We start from the raw sequence: 21,168 nt of genomic DNA, 5'->3' as shown, positions 1-21,168 counted from the left end.
ATTATACAGCCGAGATATCTTTACAATTAGCACATGCTCAGTTAACCACATATTTTGGTCCTGCCAGCTGCTAAGAAGTCTTAGGAAAAAAGGCACTACACACACCACTGAGGAACTATGAACTACTAACAATCTTAACTACATTCTTCAGCAACGTATTTTACTCTTACAGGAATATAGATCTGGTCTTCAGCAGTAAGTCTACTGCAGCAAGGCCAGCCTAACGGACATGATTTCTAGCCCACTCAACCTGCAATTACCCTGAAGCCAGTGCAACTGGGCAGAGCCAGCAGATGAAAATAGTTTCCTTTTTGCTGCTTTAGCGGGAGGGTGTGAACTTTAGGACCCCCGGAATGAAGGCAGCAGCCAAGACGCAACTACAAGGACCTGAGACAAGCTCAGCAACTTCAGTTGAGACGAAATTAAAAAGGCTGCAAAGTCCAGTGGTTAAAGGACTATCTCTGGGTTCAAAGTAACGATCCTCTACTCCTTGTTCATCTGCTGATCTACTGAGCTGAGTTACCTCTGGCAATTCATCTGGCCATTTCTCAGCAACGTTTTGCTGTAATTAGCTAGCAGGCTCTTCAGGACAGAAGTACTCTCTGCACACACACTCGTACAGCAGAGGACATTAGGGTCTTTGAGCAACTGGGATCAGAGTCATTGAACCTTCCAACAACAGCCAAACTGAAGTGCTAAAACCAAATTACTGTACAGAACTCAATGAACTGCTTTAAAATGGAAGCAGTTCAGGTGAGACAGCCCCAGGTCTGGGTTTTACCTTTGAGGTAGAAGCTTCCATACCCTACCTCGGCTACCTCTAGTAATAGTCCTGAAAGACTTACAGAAAGACCGATTGAGAAAAGCCTTTCCGTATATACCAACTGTCAATAAAAGGTGTTACCCAATTCACCAGCTGCCATAGCATCAGTGGCCAAAATGATACCACATGACCTTGCTCAGTTTAGCAATCCTTAATTATTTTAAAATATTGACTTATGCAAATTGCTATTATGCTCATTTGAAAATGTATCTGGAATCTTTTGAACAAACAACAAGTTTCACCTTCCTGGTTTCATTCTGGAGCATCTGGATACAGAAGAGCAAGTTATTAAGAACACCCAGAGCAGGTGGTGACATGAGGAACCTCGTTTGTTGAGGGGTCACTATTTACCACATAAGGAGCTTACAATCTTCCAGGAGAAGAGGACAAAGCTTCATAGGCAAGCATCAGAGCTAGCAACACGACATGCAGCATCTTCAAACACATTCAAATACAGGGGCTCCAATAACCTAACATGTAAGTCCAAGAGAGAGACAAGGAGCATAGTAGCCACCTCAACTTTAAGTCTCTCTAACTACAGTCAGAGCACAAATATCAACAGGTTCTGCAAGGCAGCAAGAGTGGAGCCAAAAAAACCCGCGAGATTTGAGCAGTACAAGATTTGAGTGAGAAGCTGCAGAATCAAGGCTGCAGCCTGTGAAGCCATCAGAGACAGGAATCCCACTGAAAGAGGAGGCAAAAACTTGTGTGAAATAAGCTGTAGTCAGAAATAGCCTAACGATTTTCTGTTTTCATATCTACAGTATAAATCTGTTGAGGTTTTTGGTAAAGAGAGTATCTATGTTCTTTAAAAATAGGAGGGAAGCAGCACCATACTAATTATAGTAATCCTATGATTAGAGATAATTAGATACATTTACAATTTAGAATTTCCTAATTTTAGCTGTTTGTGAACCATCTATGTATCTATATAGTGTCTGCACAAAGCATCAGTCTTTTCTCAAACTAAGAGGCGTAAAGTGATAATAAAGTTATTGAACATAGCTGGATGTGAAAGGGCAAACTGGAATTTAAAGCAGAGTTTTGAGTAGGTGACCACAATCGGCACTGATCAGTATTTTGGGCAGGTAACCATTACAGGTACTTAGGTGTGCCTTAAAAGAAGACAAAATTGTTCAGCTCTGACAGCAGCCCCACAGTAAGGTCCCAGAGGACCTTGGGGGGCTACAGAGGTGCCTTGTGATGCACCCTACAATTACACCATCTGACAGTCTTATCTCCCTGTATCAAAAATGGTTGACGAGTTACAAATACAACACCCAGCTCTGTTAAAGCCTTACAGGGGATAAGGGAATCGTAATGACCAGTCAGTCCAAGGAAACTCAGGCCCTCACCCTGCAAAGATTTAAGGCTCCACTGAGTCTTGAAGGTTGAAAATAGCTGGAACCTGGAGAACAAACAAGGTCTCTCCCATTAGGGACACTGGGATACAAGGCACAAACCAGAAAACTGTTTTCCACATCCAGAATCGTTGGGTTAATTTTACAGTGTTTGACAAACAACATGAAAACCACCACAGGGCTTAACTGTGCAGGTAAGGCTTCTCCACAAACTGTTGTGAGGGAACTTAGTTATTACCAGCTGCTCTAATGCAATGGCAGAGGAAGCCTTTTAGTTCTGCCTTGTGGCAAGTGTAACCCACCTCGAAGCTTGTTTACTTCATTCACACCCAGTGCCTGCAAAGAATCACCTTGTTTGACACAAAAAACCCTTAGATTTTTGTTTACAATCAAAATATATTCTGACCCACAAATATTTTTAAGCATATATTCTATAATGATTCTTTGCACACCTATAATGCTATCATCCAGCTTTGCTTTAGTCATTCTTGGATAAACGCATTAACTAAGTTAAGATATTTCCCCTCCCCCCTTTATGTGGTTCTTGGAAAAGAACAGTATCAAAGCTGAAATTAGGAAATTTTATTCTGGTTAAGAAGGAATACTTGAGTTTTACATAGAACACTAATGAGATAGGAATGCGGGGTTTAGGAGGAGTCAAGAGCAGCAGAGCTCAATCTTAAATCAAACCTCTTTTAACAGCAGCCATCTTCTATCTTCTTACAGCAACTACTTGCCAGATGAACCAGAGGGACTCAAAAGTATACGCAAAGCAACGATTGGAAACAGAGAAAGGGAGATGAAATTAAGAGCTCTCTGCAATGCTCAGCTTTCTGCTAAACCCATGATCCCCAGCCTTCTGCGTTCAGTAAATTCCCAGAAGAATTCCAAGGGGCTGGAGGGTGGCAGCGTGACAGGCGCTCACAGCGTGGAGGGCAGCAAGCTGGAGTTGCCATTTCTACTGAAACACACAGACTCTGCCAAAGGTGCAGACAATCAGGTAACAGCTGAGGAAACAAAGGAAGCGAAGCAGTTGATACAGAACAGCACGTCCAGCTCTGCCAACAGTAGTACAACTGTGTCATTAACAACAGCAGCACAAAGTCAAGCTCCAGGACAGAAGCAGCAGCTCCTACCATCTGCTGAGATTTGCTCCAAAACAGATTCTGATGCAGTCACAAAGAATCCAGGTATGGAGCTGGGCATGGTCCTTGAACATCAGCTGGGAGCCACGGGAAAACCCAAGCGTAAACTCAAAGCTGTTGAAAAGCACGTGGCAGGAGCTGGTCCGGCATCACTGCATCGTTTGCTCGATGGTGATGTCCTTTCCAAGCCCTGTGTAAGAGACCGAACTAATCCTCTCCATTCAAGAATTCCCGTGTTACACTAGGATGTTGGTATCTCCCCTCTAACTAGCACCTACCCAATGTCCTTCTCACATGCGGGAATACAAGTACATATAGGAAGGTCATGACCATTTCTGTTTGGTCAGTATTTTCTAGGAGCTGGGGTTTTGGGTTTGGGGTGTGGGGGGGTTGCGTTGTTGGGGTTTTGGGGGTTCTTTAGGTTTTGAGTAGTTGGGGGTTTTGGCAGGGTGGTGTGTTTTTTTGTAGCATCATGATTTTTGGGTTCTGTTTGTGAGACATTTAAAAAGAACCTGATTTTCACAGAGTATTCGTAACTACGTTCCTTGAAGGATATCTTAGAACAGACAAAAGCAATGGTATATTCAGATCTCCTGTTTAAATTTATAGATTAGATTTATCTGTCTGGAGACTTAAGATAAGGATACTACAACAGAGAATAAGCTGATTGTTATCTCAGAGTTTTGAACTAGGGGCAAAGGTTCTTGTTCTGGTCTTACAGTTTCATTCATTCTTACGGCTCAGGTAATTAGCTTTATTCCAGGCCCTGTGGGTCAAGAGTTTAACGGCCCTACAAGTGAATTTGAACTGCTAATTGTTGAGTTTGGGTTGCTGCGGTACAGAACTACAGCCTGCAAAAGTAACCGGTATCTTAAACAGATTTTGCTTTACAGGCAAATCACATCCTCTTAATTGCAAATGTTCTACAGAATGCGTGTTTCTTAATATCTTTAACCTTGTTTTGTTTTGCAGTAACTACTACAGCACTGGATAAAAAAAAAAAAAAAAAATGCTGAACGCAATGCAAGTACTTCAGGCTTTTCTACTACTTCACTGACCACAGCATCACATCAGCTGGCGCAGCAGAGCCTGAGCTTCCCTCCATTTTCCATCTTTACCAACCACTCAAACTTTTTTCCACAGTTTCAGGTAACATAAAATGGACCCTCATTTTGTGAGAAGATAGTAGAACACCCCCAGGTCTATATTGACAGACACAGGGCACCACCTGCTCCTATTTTGACAGCTGCTTTCTGATTTGTAGGGTAGAGCAAGAAACCAGATTGCTATTCTACTACAGTAAGTTACACTAAGTGGCTTTGGGGTCACAAACAAAGCTTTAACAGGACACGTAGTGTAGTCCTCTGAGATGGCTGTGATGGTATCAAAGGATGGTGTATTATTGACACAGATACTGAATGCTGATCTCTCTCAGGCTTCATTAGTTTCCATTTTTATCTTGTACTTACAAATACTTTATCTTGTATTTACAAATATTTTGACATAATAACTTAGGACAAATGCTTAATGTCACTCCCTGTTTACAGACTGGGATACTACTTTCTTAGTCTAGTGAAACAGGACCGCACAGCAAAGTAAAAAAGCCAACTAAGATCAGGAAGAAGCCCAATACTCCAGTTGAAAGAAATAAAAGAATGAATACTGGGAAAGCCACGTAGCCATGGTTTTCTATGGGCTATGCTCCCCTAGTTTCCTTTGCGTCCACTAAAAAAAGCAATCCACAAAACTGTACCAGAAACAAAGCTATGGTTCTATAGCAGGACTCAGTTCATCCTACAGGCTGTCAAAAGTTGTCAGCAGCCTGCTATAAAAAAAGAAAGAGGGTGGAGACACACAACCCAGAGCACAGGCGTTTTGCTGGGCTGAGCTCCGAGGTTGCTGGGCTGAGCTCCCTCGGAAGTTTACAGTCCAAGAATTTTCCCTTTTTCCATTATGTCAAGGATTAGTTAGCACAACAGATACTTACTTAGCATAGCAAAAACACATGAATTTTTCCCCGGGCAGAACAGAGCTACAGAGTGGAAAGCAGATTCCTATTGCAGAGGTCTCAGATTAAGGAGACAAAGAGAAGTTCGCCCAAAGCTAAGAAATACTTATCTCAACCTGGTTTCTTTGAGCATAACATACCCCTAAAAAACTTACACAAAAGTAATTAATGGACCAATTCAGACTGTTTTAAAAAAAATCATGCTTTACGTGTGCTTAACAGGGTCCACATCACCAGAGCACAAGGATGCCATATCAGCAAGCTCCACACTCTTTCCTTGGATGGTATTCAAGACAGGTGTGTTTAAATGGTTATGAATATGCTTTAATTTGCAGAACACAGATGCTAAGCACAATAGATTAGTCAGAGCAGTTTGTCAAGTGCCCAGATTGACATTGGTGCCACTGCAAAAACAGATTTGGGGACAAGATGCTGAACCGGTATAAAGTTCATACAGCGTGCTGGAGCACCGTGCACTCCCAAGAGCTCAGGAGATGGCCTTGAGCCTCTAACTGAAAACATTGATTGCTTACACTCCAGTTTTGTACAAAATTGGCAGAGACCACTGTGTGTGTCTGAAAAAAACATTTTCAACAACTCCAGTTTCCATTTATGGGGCTACGACCTTGTCAGTATTCCCGTCCCACCTTTTTTGTTTTGTTTTTTGTTTTAAATCGATGTTATTTCTTTTTCCTCCCCAGGTAGCTCTATACAGCCCACAGCACGTTTTCCAGCCACCTTACACTCCAATGTTGAACTACATCCACCTGGTTATCCATACCAGCAGATGACCTTACCAGCAACATCCAGCAACATCCAGGATCTACCACCAATGGCAGGCAATGGGATCCAGAATCCATTTTCTCTTTCCTATGGGTATGGCGATGCAGATTTGCTTTCTGGTTTTTTCAGTACTTTAAGGAGAGTTAAGGACAGTGAACCTGCGTGAGGCTAAAGACTTACTCAGCAGTGGCTTTCCCAGTTACATTCTCACCAAATTCCAAATCTGAACAAAATACAAGATTTTACTATAAGGTCTAAATTCTAAAATTTTGGTACAAAACCAAGGTAATTAGTTTTGGGTGAATGAAGCTGAAACACTGTGCTATACGAGATGCCACCTACAACTTCCAATCAATATTATGGATCAAAAGTATAAACACCCTTAACTTAAAAAGGAAACGCTTCAACAGGCTAGAAACCAAAATATTCTAACACTGTCAGAATGAAACTAAAGGATTCATTTTGATACCTTCTTACGAAAACTGTAGTTCAAATCAACATATTCCGAGGTTGCTAAAATAATGGCAAAATCTGGTAAAACGATCTCTGGAGATTCAAGTTCTATATATCATCTTCTGTTCAATGCTTATGGGATAGACAGGAATAGCACATACTTCCCCCCTAGATCACCTTCCCAGAAACCAGATTACACATTAAAAAAAAAAAAACCAACCAACCAACCAACCAAAAAAAAACCCCAGCATATAAATGCTTCCAAGAGCTCCATTATTAGGAAGAACAATTAATTTGAAGTTAGATGTAATCTCCTGAAGCTTGACTAACTTACATTTTCTGTTTTAGGTTTAGTTCTGTACCTGGAGGATCTGCGACAACTAACCTCAACTACCTTCCAGCAAGTGCTATGTAAAATTTTAAGTGAACAGAGTTTTCCTATCCTAGCATTCAGAGGAAGACCTACTGTCTATTTATTATAGGTTCTATGGTCCTATACAGATTTCATGTTTTGCCCGATGTGAACATTCCCATCTAGAATAATCCCCTATGATTTATAGGGTAAGAAACAGCTGCATGACAATTCAACTGAAATATTTTTTTTTTTAGGATGACAGAATAAGAAGGGGCTTTTTTTGTTTTGGAAGACTGAGACAAATAATAAAAAATGTTTATATACGACAAATGCCGCCCAAGTTGCTTTGAATTGAGTGTTGGTGCAGTAAAGATGGTTGATAGAAGAGTCTTGGCCACAAATTTCAGAGATACTAACTTCAGTTGTATATTCAAAGTGAGATTAACAGCTGAGTGGTGCAGCTCCATGCATGACATGTTCCTGTCTTATTACCTCAAACTCTTAACGCTAATCCAGATGCTAATTTGACTCTTAATAGTAAAGAAGATCAAGCCATATAGCTTGTATGGAGAATCCTGCTTAACTATATTCCCTTGGTTATTTAACTCAGGAATTTCAAGGCTCTAACTTTTGACAAGGAGCCTTTGCCCCTGCAAAACAGCTTCTGCTTTGTCTGGAGCCTGCACCCTTCCTGCGAAGGGAGAGCAGCAAGGAGTCTCTAGAGAATGGCTGTGGCCATCTGTCTGCTCCATTTCAGCCACACTTTGCTGGTTTGGAAGTAGAAGAGTGATTAGACAGGATTCTACAGCCTGCATGATACACGTCAGAACAAATTATCACAAAAGTCTCTCCCAGCCTTAAAACCAGTGAATAAGGTGCCAAGCCACAAAGATCTGACAGTTTGCAATCATCCAGCCCTACACCCAGCAGTATGCGAGTCAGTCTGCTTTTACATTCAAGGAGACGTATTTACACTTTGCTTAAGAAGGATATTGCACCCATACAAGTCAAGATTTGAAACTAACTCTACACCGCTTAACAAAAGCCTGGGTATTTCACAAATAGTTATAGGTCCTAAGAAATACAAAGCACCACGCATTCCTGGAGGAGCCAAGAGGACCAAATACGCTTAACCTCTGTGGGCAAAGCTCTTTCTAAGAGGACAGGCTTGAATAGCAGCTCACAATACAAGCAAAAAATGGAGCACACGTCCATTCACCGAGCTTTAGACTTGGCCCCAGATACATAAATACCAGCTTTTTTTCCTCTCCTGGTAAATAACAATAGTCCTGTCACTTTTAAAAAATTAGCTCCTCCTTCCCTTTAATTGTATTTAATGTAAATAATACAACCTAGTTGTATAGACTTAGCTGTAGCTAGTAAAGAATTCACAGGGTACGTTTACTCCCTATAAGGTTGTTAAGCAATTTTACAGCGATCCTTCAGGTGACACTTTGCACATTATAACTAGTCTGCTCCTCAGTGTTCCTCTTTCCACACTGCATCAACATCTATTTTGGGTTACCCAGATGGCCGAGGTGATCTAGGATAATTTGTAATAAGAAATTCATACCTTGGCAAGATGTGCCAACTAGCCCTGTTTTCTCTACGTACTGCTGTAGGCCAAAATTTCAACTAAGAAAAGCCAGACAAGCAATTAGGAACCTCTAGTGTTTCCACAAAGCATCAACGTTCTTCACTCTCCTTGCCTTGTGGGTAAGGTGACAGGCTGACAACATAACACAGTCTGAAAGACTGTTAAAGTAATACCAAGGCAGACAGAAGAAATCAAAGCCAAAGCCCGTGTATTGCTTACGAACTCCCAGCACTACCAGCAACAACGATCTTACAGTCCAATGCATCTCATACCCGAAGAAAAGGGGACGCTAGTACAGAGACCACCTATATCTTTCCACCAACACTCGATTTGTTGGAGATAAGCAATCTGGGCCAGACATACCACTACTGTACCACAGTTCAGTCTAGAAATCAGGGAACTGAAGATTAGCCAAGATGCAAAAATGAGCTACCTCCAGAGTCCCGTCAGGAATGGGGGCTGTAAGATCATCAAGGCACAAGCGGTGTAAACCACAGCTGCATCCCTCTGTCAGTAACGCTAGCACAGTAAGGCAGACTGCATCGTTTTTCTACCCAAAATGCTTGTTTTCAGCCCAGAATCAAAGATATTCAACGAAGATGCTTGTCAATATTTTTATTTCTTCCTCATTACGCAAGAAGTGGCTGTGGGCCCCATGTATAGCTGCAGAAGTATTCCAGTTTTCAAGAGCTTTTTGCTCCTACTTGGAAATCCACTGTTCCGGCCTTTCACAGCACACTTCTCCCAAACCTCTAGAAGAGATCGGAAAGGAAATTATCCCCATTTTGCAAACAAAAAAGCTGAATTCTGGGAAGTAAGAGCTCAAAGATTTCATCCATGCAGTTTAAGGACACTAGCTACAGGCAGTCAAACAGATACTCAGGAACACAAACCAGAATCTAGAGGGCACAAAATTCACGTATACTTTCCCTCTAGCTTGACCCTTTTTGCAACACCTTTCCAGGACATACCGCTACTACTTGATGTCATATGCAACTTTCCAGCCAAACCCTTATTTCTTCCATAACTTAGTCCTGAGTTCGTCCCGAGTTCCTGTTGCAACACTACGTATCTTCTACCATAGCTGTTAGAGGCTTCCTTTCAAAAAGAATTTTACAGAACAATATAATTATTTACTTAGGTTTTTCAAACCCTAAACTTGGATCAGAATTTGCTTTGGCTAAAGTCAGGTATGTTCTGCCCCAGTAAATTCCCTTTCTCTTAAGTAAAATAGAAGCTTAGATTTTCCTACAGTTAAATCCACTGGCTGTTTTTCTCCCATATTCCTAATGCAATTAGCATAACGAGATAAAGGAATCAAGTCCTTTTCCTTTTTTCTTCCTTTATAAAAGGACTAATGACAAACCGGGAATCAGAATCTGTATTGAATTACATTTGCCACAAAAGAGTTCATTAAGTAATAGCACATAATAAGAATCGCCTGTCAGCTTGAAGGATAGACCAAATCCACTTAACGAAAAAGCTGGTTATTTTCTAGAGCCCTCTATAGCTCAAACAGTCAATATGAGCAAGGAGAAGGACTGAGAAAAGGGGAAGTTAGGAACGTTTCAGATACCAGCATGCTAAGCCAATTTCAAGACCCTTGTCTTAGACGCAGTTGTAGCATGACCGAAGTAAGATTATGCCCACGGTAGCCCCGTTTCTCCCTCATTATAGCGGTTGCAATAGCTCTTTTCCCAGGAAAAGGATGATGAGGCTAAGGGTGTGACAGACCATGAGATGCTTCAGCAGCCAGAGTATCATCAGGGGACCTGAATATCTACCTCACTCCAACATATCAAATGGTCCGTGATGATGATGATGGGAGCGGGGCTGCATTTTCTGCCCCCAGCTTCCATGCACAAGGCTGAAGCAGCACTACTATATCCTAGTGGAGGAGCATCGCTGCTCCCAGCCTCGCCAACCAGGAATCCCAAATATAAAGGCTCTTCTGACTTGCAGAGTCTGTGCTCTCAGCAGCAACTCTGGGAAGAGAGAGCAGAAGGATCAGTGTTAGTCCTTTGCTCTAAACAAGCCATATTGGCTCCTGACAGAAAACGTGCCTCCCTTTCTGCATCCAGCTCACTTGCTGAGTAACCAAAATCCAGGCAAACCATCTGCACTGCCTTGGCTCAAGGGATTTGTTCCAAGATCCTTCAAGTCTCGTAACACGGCACTTAAGAGGAAGATTACTCCAGGTAACATTCAGTGCCACAGAGAGAGCTCGTTGGGAGTAAAGGTCATCCGTAACACGGCATTGCTATGAACCTACGGTGCCCTTCTTGCATGTGTTTAACACAAGTCTCAGAAGAGCAACCCCGCTTCAAAAGGGTCAGTTCAATTTTATTCTCGTTGACTCTTCACCATTTACAGATTTAGTCCAAGACACATTCTTAGTGGTCCTATTCTTCCACATATCCACAAAAGTTGTAGACAGCAGATTTACACAGGGCTTTAATAAATCTCAGAGCAGAATAGATGTAGAAGCCCTGTTGTGGCCTCTACTCAACTGGACCCTTCTCAGGCAATTAACCAACCCAAACTAGTTATGAATGTCAAAAATAATCTGCTATGCTGTTCTATCTTTGAAAGCCTCACGTTGCAACACAGCGAGGATGGAAACTCCAGGCCCAGCATGGTGATGGTGGAGTCCGCCTAGCCGCACCTCTGGTCCAGGCAGACCTTCAGAGCTTTACCAGACCTGAAAGTACAGTGAGCATGGATCTGCCACCGCTCCTTACCAAACTCCTACCTGGATTATTACCAGGAGCTGCTCCCATGTCCTAAGCCAGCCTTACTGCTTTTGAACCAAGTCCCAACACAAGCTTCATACAGCTTTTCAAAGAACTGACATATACAGGCAAATGCTGCCCTAAGAAAGATAATTTCAAGACTGATCATGCCTATACGAGTCAGAAACCCAGGGCCTAGCTGAGCATGCTGTTTCCCCTCCTTCTCTTTCTTTAGCATCAGTCTCCTCAAAAGTGTTTTCAAATAGTCTAAGCTTACCTGACGTCCTTTAAAAATCTGAAGACTCATGTTCAACTTCTATTGATCCCAATTACTTACAGATGGGATGACAGTGAAAATGGAAACCTTGTATCTGGGGTTGTACAAACTTCTTATCTATCTGCTGCTATTATTTTGCTTAATCATAGCAAAATAGAATTCCTCTCTTTTGCCCTAGGTCATCTTCCCTCACTGTAAAGGGGGAAGTGAACCGTTTTTGCAATTTGTATTACTTTACAAAAACTCTGTATCATGAAAGTATTTGTTTACACATACAATAACTGGCATTGATTTTTAGTATGCAAAACCACATCAGCATTATCAGATTCTCTAGAACACCTGGCTGTGTTCATTACCGGCCAGAAGCCATTGCCGTCACTGACTTCAGACACAGTTTTTCCCCTTTCAAACATGCCCTTGTATTGCCCTGCTGATCAGATTTGCAGAACGCCCCACTGACTAATAAAAAGGTTTGCTGAAGATCACCTCCCTCCTGGGTAAAAATCCTACCCTTGCTGCTCTGCTAAAGACAGAATCAACTGGAGGATGCAACAGACGTTTGTAGGAGCTGCAGATACCCGGAGCTGCAATACTATTTTGGAGGCAGAACCATCTCCATCTGCAGGCACAAAAACAGCCTCTCTCTTGCTTCTTGCTTTCTTCCAAAAGCCTCACACAGCTTGTGCTGCTACCACTGCAGTTTCACCCAAGTAATTTAGTCCAGCTACGCAAAAGAAACCTTTACAAAATTAGCTTGCATGGTCCCCAAGTCCATTAAACTTAAGATAATGTGAGGAAGGGGGATTGATTGAATAGCTATTAATCAAAGGAGGGGTTTTATTCTTGTGGTGTCATAAACTGCAGAAATAGAGCTCTAGCAGTTTATTAAATTACAGGAATGCCAAGAAAAATAGATAGCTTTAATAATATATTTTTGCCTATCTGTTACATTTTATATGTAGCTTGCAGAAGAGAATTAAAAAGTTTTCTACTGTATAAAATTTCTGTTTAAAAGGAGAAAAAACCAAAATAGATTCTGTCACTGATAGAGAATACAATTATTCTAGGCTAAAAAGTTTTTTCTTTTGCTAACGTGTGAGATTACCGTAGTTCAGAGCCTACGGGAGAGGAGGGGGGATAATTCCAAGATAAGAAACCGTCTCTAAGCTTAAAAGCTCACATGAATTAGCTAAGAAAGAATATCAAAAACCCAGATGTCTCATACAGGCAGGCCCGTCTTTGAGGGCGAAAGCTCTCTGGCTAGCACACCTTGTCAGCGCTCCACCACCACCCTCACAGCCTGGGCTCACCGCAGCACCCAAGTCTAGCAGATGCTACTAAAGCAGCAGAGTACCAGGCTGCCTACGGACTGCAGCAGCAGGTCACAGGTCAGCAGCGGTGTCTAGAGGAGGGGGGAACTTGGCCAGAAACCCCTGCCCTGCACCAAGATGCAGCCCATCCCAAGAACTAGGAGATGCATTACTAGCATCTCCAAGGCCAGACAGCTCGTGTGAAACCTTACATGAAGAACGTCGCTGCTCACTATCCACCCTTTCAGCAGGGACAGCCGCCTTCTGCTTAGCCTCTTCAGCTGTTTCTACCTCTTAATTAACAGGTCAAGAAGCATCCCTCTGCATAGCCCCAGGCCCACCAGAATCCAACACTACCTCATTTTTTATTATTCTCCCACCGTCCTACTTCCTCTCAATCGCCAAGACTTCCCTGTGATTCCGCATAAGCACACCCATCCCAGCTTTTGCAAGCTGCCAATTGATGCGCGTTATCTGGATGGAAAGCTTCCACAGAAAATGCCCAAATACTGCTGATGAACTGAATTTCTTTCCTCTGGGAACAAGACTCAAGAACGCTACCAAGAGATACTGTGCTGCGATTTAACATGTGGCATGTCTAGCATGTAGCAAATAAACGTGAAATTCTGAACCCGTACCCTTAAGAATGCCACAAGCAGTAAGGCTTACGTGTTTGAGATGGCTCATTTATGTTGATGAACCAGAAGCCAGTTTCCACGTGACATTCCTTCAGTCTCTCAGCTGTGCTTTATATACTGTGCTCAAAAAAACTGTCTTGCAAAGACAGACATTGATAAGTACATTGTACTAGTAGGATCTCTTGGTAGGGAGCAGACTACATGAAGTCTGTATTTATCAATTTAACAGCAATTGCATGGGGGGTGTCTATGCTATTCACCAGGTAAATCCATCTGGCAGAACGCTATGGTTAGGCACAGCCCAAGGTTAGGAGAAACATACTTAGGAACAAATCCAATGTGCTGGCATGTGGATTTAATCTCCTCTTCATACTCACCTCTCAAAACATGGCCCTGTTAATCTTTCACAGATGCTTCTGCAAAAGCAGAGCTCATCAGGAATGAAGTGTCTTATTGAACACCCACTCCTCTCTCACCTCTGAGAGCAGATTTTGTCTCCTGGGATGAAGGAAGTATCCTGCTGAGGAAGCGAGCAGCAGGAAGCAGTCTCTATATATTTTAACGTTTCACACTGGGCTTTCCTGTTCTTTTTGGCATGATCTACGGTGCTCTCTGCTTCAGCATTCAGACAGACACAGAACGTAAGGCTAGAAGAAAACTACAAAGGTCCCTTAGTCCATCTCCTACCCTAAGGCAGGATCAATGTTACATGAAACTTCTGCCTAGATGATGTATACATGGTTGACACAGGTAGAGCTGACCCTGCCTTGGGCGAAGAGATTGACTAGATAGTTTATTGCACATAGAAGCTATTCATGTTTATATGGCATGTCTTCTTAACAAAAAGGAGAGAGACTACCAAAAAGGAGACCAACTGTTCACCGAAGCATCCCTTTCCAAACATTCACTGCCATTGCTATTAGACTTTACCGCCCATGTGACTGTTCAGACCAACTTCTACCCTCTCTGTGCAATTTCCCCCCACAGGTCTTGTAATCTGCCTGTTTACGGAACAGTTAACTAAACTAGGCACACATCCTCCCACAAGCATTTTACCAAAGGCTGCAATTAATTGGGGAACACTGGCTTGGTTTGGGGGCTTTTTAAAATTAAAACAAGACTAGGTATTTTTCTTAAAGGGAACTCAGTTAGGGATTAATAGTTCAGTGGTTTGTCCACCTATTTCCTATAGCATCTTCTGTAATAGAAATAGTAGGTTTCTAATTCAAGCCCTACTTTTCATGCAGAATTCAGTGCTCTCAATACACCCCTAATGCTCTTGTTTTCGCTAGTTCATTTGTTCAAATGGAAGCAGATGAATTTCAGTTGAAAGCTTACTACCAGCTTCACTTCAGACTCCTGGCCCATAAAGAAAGATTTTGATGCCACCTTCTTGCATTGATGAGAAACTGTTAGAACTTTCTTGCCACTGGTTATGAAGAACCTGGCATGGATTCCAAAGAATGAAGAGGGGAAGGAGGGTTTTTTAATCATGGGCACTTAAGCATTCCAGTTCTCTGCACATCTTCACAGATACTGGCACGGCTCAGGGATAGGGAGACGTACTGCAGTACTCCCGGATTTGTTCTGGCAGAAACCGCTACGTTACTCTTCCCAAGCCAGGAAATTGCCTTTGTCACAAAGTCTTTCCCAAGACTTCAGCTAGCACACAACACTAACGCAAACACACAACTCCGAAGTGACATAAACCTATACAGGCTGCAGGCACTCTTCCAAGCCCTCTCTGCTCTTTAGCTTTCTCTCCAGAGCTCTTTAACTCCATGATCTCTTTCCTTGCTAAAATTGCTCATACACAGGTTTACTCCAGCAGCTCACTGTAACACCCATGCGTTCTAACACATTGTAAACGGATTGCAACAGACTGCATCACACCTTTAGTAGCAGTAGGAGGCTGAAGGGCTGACTGTCTCAGCTTCTCTCCCCCAGCTCACCCCTCCGTTGTGCTCAGCACAGGATCCACGCCTGTTCCAAGACTTCCCTTCCAGGGCCTGGAATTGAAAAATTGAAAAGTTTGGCTACACGTGAAAAAGAACTAGCTCAGACTGCTAATAATTCTTAACGTACACATCAGTAAGATATTAGTTTTACAGTAAAGCACAAGCCTCGAGGAGCAAAAAAGCTTCACGAGACAGTGTGACATCACTGTAGGCAATGGAACGGTAAGCTCAGAAAAAACCAGGTCAGCTGGTCTTGCCACTTTACCTCTGTGGGCTTTTTTTTAACCATTCTATACAATCTGTTACCCACTCATCCTCTTCCAGTGGATGCGTTCTGCCACTCACTTGTGTGTGCTTAAAACTGAGATTCAGGAGGTGGGTGCGTTCCGTTACTACCCTGCCTCAGTAAGATATCTTACGTATTACACAAGTAACTGATAAATGCTCACTTGCTGCTCTGGCTGTGCTTCACCATTTGTACGCTACCAAATTAATCCTGTTAGGAAGTATAATATTCAGAGCATTTATTCCTTACTTCCTTTCATTTGTATAAATACGTTGCTCTGCCATGTTTTCTAATTGCTTAACATCTGTTAGAAGGAAGCAAAAAATAAACACATTATGGCAAGAACAAACTGTAATACCCTTTTACAAAGTGAAAGCGTAGAAATGTTTTATAGAGTGGGCTGAGCAAACCAAGAATACCAAAGCCAGAAACGCAAGAGTCATCCACCCCATCAAGTGAGGAAAAGCCTTTGTGATCAAGATGCCCCACACTAAGACAATTAGAGTCACTCAGTTCAATTTTACATTTGATTAAAGTGTTCATTTACTAAAAGTGGTGTTTGGCCAAAACCTAGTACATGTGAACACAGGAAAGTCTGAAAGAAACATCTTCCTAGCAGCATCCCGAGCACTTATTTAGCATGTGGGAACTCCTCAGGTCCCTGTGCCAGCACCCACTTACCAAGTTGAACATTGAAGGGTACGCTGCCAGTTTAGGGCCAAGTGGTGACACTGGCTTCATTTACAACCACCAAAGCCCCCTTCGATTCACACTGACTTTGAGTAGCATTTACATCATCCCACAAAAGCTAGGGACAAACAAGAGCTACAAAGCCGTACGGGTATCCTACAGCACAATTGCCATAAAGCGTCAGGACGCTTCTGAATTTCAGGTTTGGGCTAGCTTTGGTCTTCCGTTTACAGGCTTGCTGAAACAACCTCTTAGTGAACCCCGCCTAACAGAGATACAGCTTATACTAGTAAAAACGAATCACGGTAAGTGGCTAGATCCTTCTGCCAGAAAGAACAGAACAGTTAGAGTCTTAATTAACTTGATTTTGTCAGGATAAGAAATACTGCTACAATCTTTCCTTTGCTCCAGCCTGTATTTACCTTCTGTTTAGAAGAGGAAAACCAAAGCCTAATTTTACCTAATATACTGTTAACTCCCAAGGTGTAACCTGAACCTGCTGTACATCACTTGCACATTTCAATGTCATTCTGACAGAGCTGACAATGCAGTTAGATTTTATTGTGTGATTTCATGAATGACTATTTATTAACCACAGGCACAGAGTCCTGTAAATAGCATTTCGGTTTTGTGAGCTTTTCTTTTTTAAATGACTTCTCTGCTACATCCATTCTTTGCCTCACTCTCAGAAGCATGCCAGTTATCAACTTGGGACTAAATTGTGTGCAAATGAAGAATTTCTTGACTTTAGTACTTTCCCTTCCATATTTTGTAAGCTGAAGTCGAGCCATTCGCTGAGATAGAAGCATCTTGTAAAAAGGGGGGGGGGGGGGGGGGGGGGGGGGGGAGTGGGGAAATCACTTCCAAAAGATATTTCACTGAAATTGCCACTCATGGAGCCTGATACTCTTCGAAAAAGCTAGGAGGGGAACAGGAAAAATATAGGTGTGGTGTAAGTCAGCTCAGACAGTGGCAATTTTAGACTCTACACCTCCTACACATTCTCAAGACACACACAAAACTCTTGCAGTCCCAACACAGGATTCATTCAGCTAGGACAGTCACCTCCAGCTTCAGGACAGCTCACATGCTCCTTCCCTCCCCTTGATCACAGCAGCAGGGATGGGCAGAAGCATTTACCAGAGGGATGCCTCTCTGGGAATATCCCTCCACTAAAGCTGCCACTCAGGGACTCCTGTGCTCCGCACAGCAAATTTTGTACTTTCTCCCCCATCCACCACTGGATGCTGGCTATTGGCAGAGGCAGGCATCTTTTCAGTACATTTACCCAGTACTTTAAAATAAAAAGGGCTTTTTCCCAGGACTGTGAGCTCCTGATAATTATTCAATACAAATTTCAATACAAAACTTCCAGCGTCTGTTTCCTATGAAGAAGTACGTTAGTAGTTCCAGTGTATCCAAACACTACAGTCACCACAAGCAATTCACACCACAGCAGAAAACAACCCTATCCACAAGCTTTGAGGAGATCTTGGAGAGCTAGTAGGCAAAAGAATTCAGTTGTTAATGACCACATCTGTTTATGTTTGACTTCACTCAAAGAAGGCAGCACCCTGATCAAGAGCACAGCCTCACAGGTTTTTTTTCATGTGTGTATAGTGAAGAACACACAGCTATAGGCACTTCTGCTCTCTCTGCATGACTTACAGTGCAGCAAAAACCAAGGAATTTTCTTCCACGGTGAACTGACTTGGTTGGCGCAAGCCTTACAGAAGGACGATTGCAGGAGCAGGTAAGACCGGACCCTTCAGCTACCAGCCTTAGCACCATTTAGCTGATATATTGTACATTAGTAAGTCCATAATAAGCCTATAGATACACATCTGGAGTCAGTCGTTTTGCTCTGGTGTAAATTACAAATACCTCCACTAACTCCCGGAGTTACATCAAAGCAAGAGGTAAATAAGGCCCTCACCATGTTCCCTCTAAGGACAGCCTGCCCATCACGGGTTGGTTAATGCACTTTGCTGCTAGTTCTGGGCTGTTCGCCGTCAGTAGCAATTGGATTGCAAGAAAGGCAGATATCTGGTTCCAAATGACATTTTATCAATATCTGTCTGTTTACAGGTGTCTGTCATAACCTTCAGATACACTTAAATAACTCATTCATCCAAGCATTGAACATATGCTGAGAAGATTCATCAAGCAAATGCAAAACTACTGCTCAAGTTTTTGCCTTCTAGAAAAGTGTTACCTTCTCTTGCCTGAACCTGAGTGATAGCATGGCCAAGTCTTCACAGAGTCAGAGGGGCTGGTGAAGCAGATATTCACCCCAGAAATAGGTTTGCTGCTGGTTTTGGGGTGGTTTGGGTGGGTGTTGGGTTTGTTTTTTTTTTTTCCCTATTTTCAGCAGGAATTGTTATTAAAGGTTTCAAAAAGAAAAAAAATCCACTTTCCTGGAGAGCTCATTTTTTCTTTACAAGACAGGATGATGTTTAGATTCACACCAGCTACTGCAGTACCCTGTGAACACTGTAGCTCAGTTCCAGTACATGCCCACTGCAACGTAAGGCGAAATAACAACATCTATTCCATATAACACCTCAGTATTTCATCTTTTCTGGACTGTGATACAGCAGGACAAACCTATGAAAATTCAGAGCCAAACATTTTAGCCTCCCCTGAACCGGAGAGTTAGACCTACTGGTCCCCAGCCTGTTCAAAGACCTAGTGAACCTCTCAACACACCTGCAACTGAACTTCTACTCCAAACTTCAAGTTTTAAAATAGCTCTCAAGCCAGGGCAACCTACACAGCAAGGCCTTATTTTGTAAATTAAGCTGGAAGTGATTTGCAGTTCCTTAGTCCTTCTAACTGTTCTGACTGCAGGAATGCTGCATGCTCCTGTAAAATACACAGCAATTCTTCCACCCTTTAGTTATTCTCAGTCTAATATACAAGTCAGGGAGAATGGCATGAATCAAACCTAGTAGTACCAAGTCGTTCATAGCATTAGCACCTTTACAGCCAATAATCAGAGCGGTTTTACACAAGAGTTAAATGTTAAGTAGGTAAAACAAGGTCCAAGCCTTCATCTGCACATCTAAGCCTTCCTTTGAATCATGTAAATCCTGTGGTACTCAAACCGTTAATCACCTCAAGCCTTTAACCCTCGGAGACAGAAAAAGCACCATCACCTCCACTCTAAAATTAAACACCAAACCGCACAGAACAGGCCATTTGTTCAAGACTTCAGGGAGTCCTGGCAGGGTCCTCATTCCTTTACTCCCCCAAGCTTCCCCCCTGCATTTGAAGGGCGGGCAGCAGTACCTGGAATTAACGTGACAGTAGTCTTGTCTCTACAATTCTTTGAGAGACAGTCAAGAAGGCTCAGAGTTAGCACATAGCAAAATGCTCTCCTGAAGGATCACCCAGTATTCTGATAAAGCATTTGGCATGACGGCTGCTTTGAAGGGAGCAGCTCACTCCCATGGCTGCTTTGAAGGGAGCAGCTCACTCCCACGCCACTGACAAAAACAGAGCAATTCCCACCTCACAGGTTGTGCAGTCCTTTTTTTCTGATAAGCCTCAGTGCCATTTGAAAGGTCTTTTTGAGGAGTTGGTGGCAGAGTGATTATATAAGACCTGTGCGGGAGAAAGACAACTATCGCTACAGCTGACTGTGCTCCTTCTGCTTTATTGGAAGCCTCAGTTCCTCTAATCAAACGATTACTGCTTTCATTGAGCAGGACAGACTAAATCCTCACAACTGCAGGGAAGAGATGCAAAGAGTTAAAAGGCTCAAAAAACCCACAAGTCAAATTCAGATATACATTAAGAAACGCTCAGATGTTGGAAGGATAACAGGGAATCCCAGCTCTTGGATTGGCATTGCAAACTCCCAGAGCACCAACGAGTACAACTGCCACATTTGGCACTGCTGCGCGCGATGCTGTTAAAATGCCACTTTTAGACATCATCACGCTGCCAAGCCCACTCAGCGGAGCACGCGCTCACTTAAAGAATAGCCCCATCCTCAAAATGCTGAATCCTCAAACACTCTAGCCTCCATAAACTCATTTGTATTTGTTTTGCCTTGCTAATAAGCTCACAAATTAGAAGGAGGCTTGTGGGTCAGATTAAAGCTCTATGATAATGTCTGTAATGTTTTACTTTAATATTAAATTTAATTAGGACAGCAAGGAGGTGGTGAGAGAGGGAGGACTGAAACCTGGAAAGTGTCACCAGCAGCTTCTTTTCAACATCTGAATTGGAATGGCTTTTAGACAGATGAGCAATTACTCCAACAACAGACAGAGACAACCCATGCATGCCAGGCCCATGTGCTCCTGCCTAGCCCCAGCGAGGAGCTCTGGGAAGTTCTGCCACTTCCCACTGTTCTCCAAGCAGCTCCAAGAGGCACCCCATGCTCACAGCACTAACCCTGCAGAGGACAGGGATCTCGGGAAGACGGCCACCCCCAAATCTTTCTGTCCCTCTAGCTTTCAAAGTAGCTGCCAAGTGTCACTTGCAGGAGGCAGCAGGGATATAAAGCTTCAGGTGTGTGTGATCTCTCTCTGCTCTAGCTCAGTGGGGAAGATGTACTCAGAGTTAAGCAAACGATGCTCAGAGCCAGCTTCCTTCAAATCCAGGCAGCAGGGCAGCCTGGGACAAATAGGCCACCATGCTGGGGTGAAGTGACATGACTTAATACCCCCCAGCCAGGGAACAGAGAGGATAAAAAGCAGCCTTTATGATGTGCAGCACGAGAGCTCCTTGAGCAGCACACAC

The 21,168-nt window shown here is 42.9% G+C and overlaps 1 protein-coding gene across 1 annotated transcript; it reads left to right on the top strand.

The window, feature by feature from the left end:
• The first annotated feature begins 5,565 nt into the window (after positions 1-5,565).
• Positions 5,566-7,196, top strand: LOC119145591 (uncharacterized protein C1orf94-like). The gene is made up of 3 exons (XM_037382218.1): positions 5,566-5,634; positions 6,039-6,213; positions 6,922-7,196. Exons 1-3 carry the CDS (start codon positions 5,619-5,621, stop codon positions 6,986-6,988), a joined length of 258 nt encoding a protein of 85 aa, XP_037238115.1. The 5' UTR covers positions 5,566-5,618; the 3' UTR covers positions 6,989-7,196.
• Positions 7,197-21,168: the final 13,972 nt, after the last annotated feature.

Source organism: Falco rusticolus, chromosome 3, assembly GCF_015220075.1.
Source record: "Falco rusticolus isolate bFalRus1 chromosome 3, bFalRus1.pri, whole genome shotgun sequence".
NCBI lineage: Eukaryota > Metazoa > Chordata > Aves > Falconiformes > Falconidae > Falco > Falco rusticolus.
Note: the sequence above shows the minus strand (reverse complement) of the source record. Positions and strands in the feature narration are given on the sequence as shown.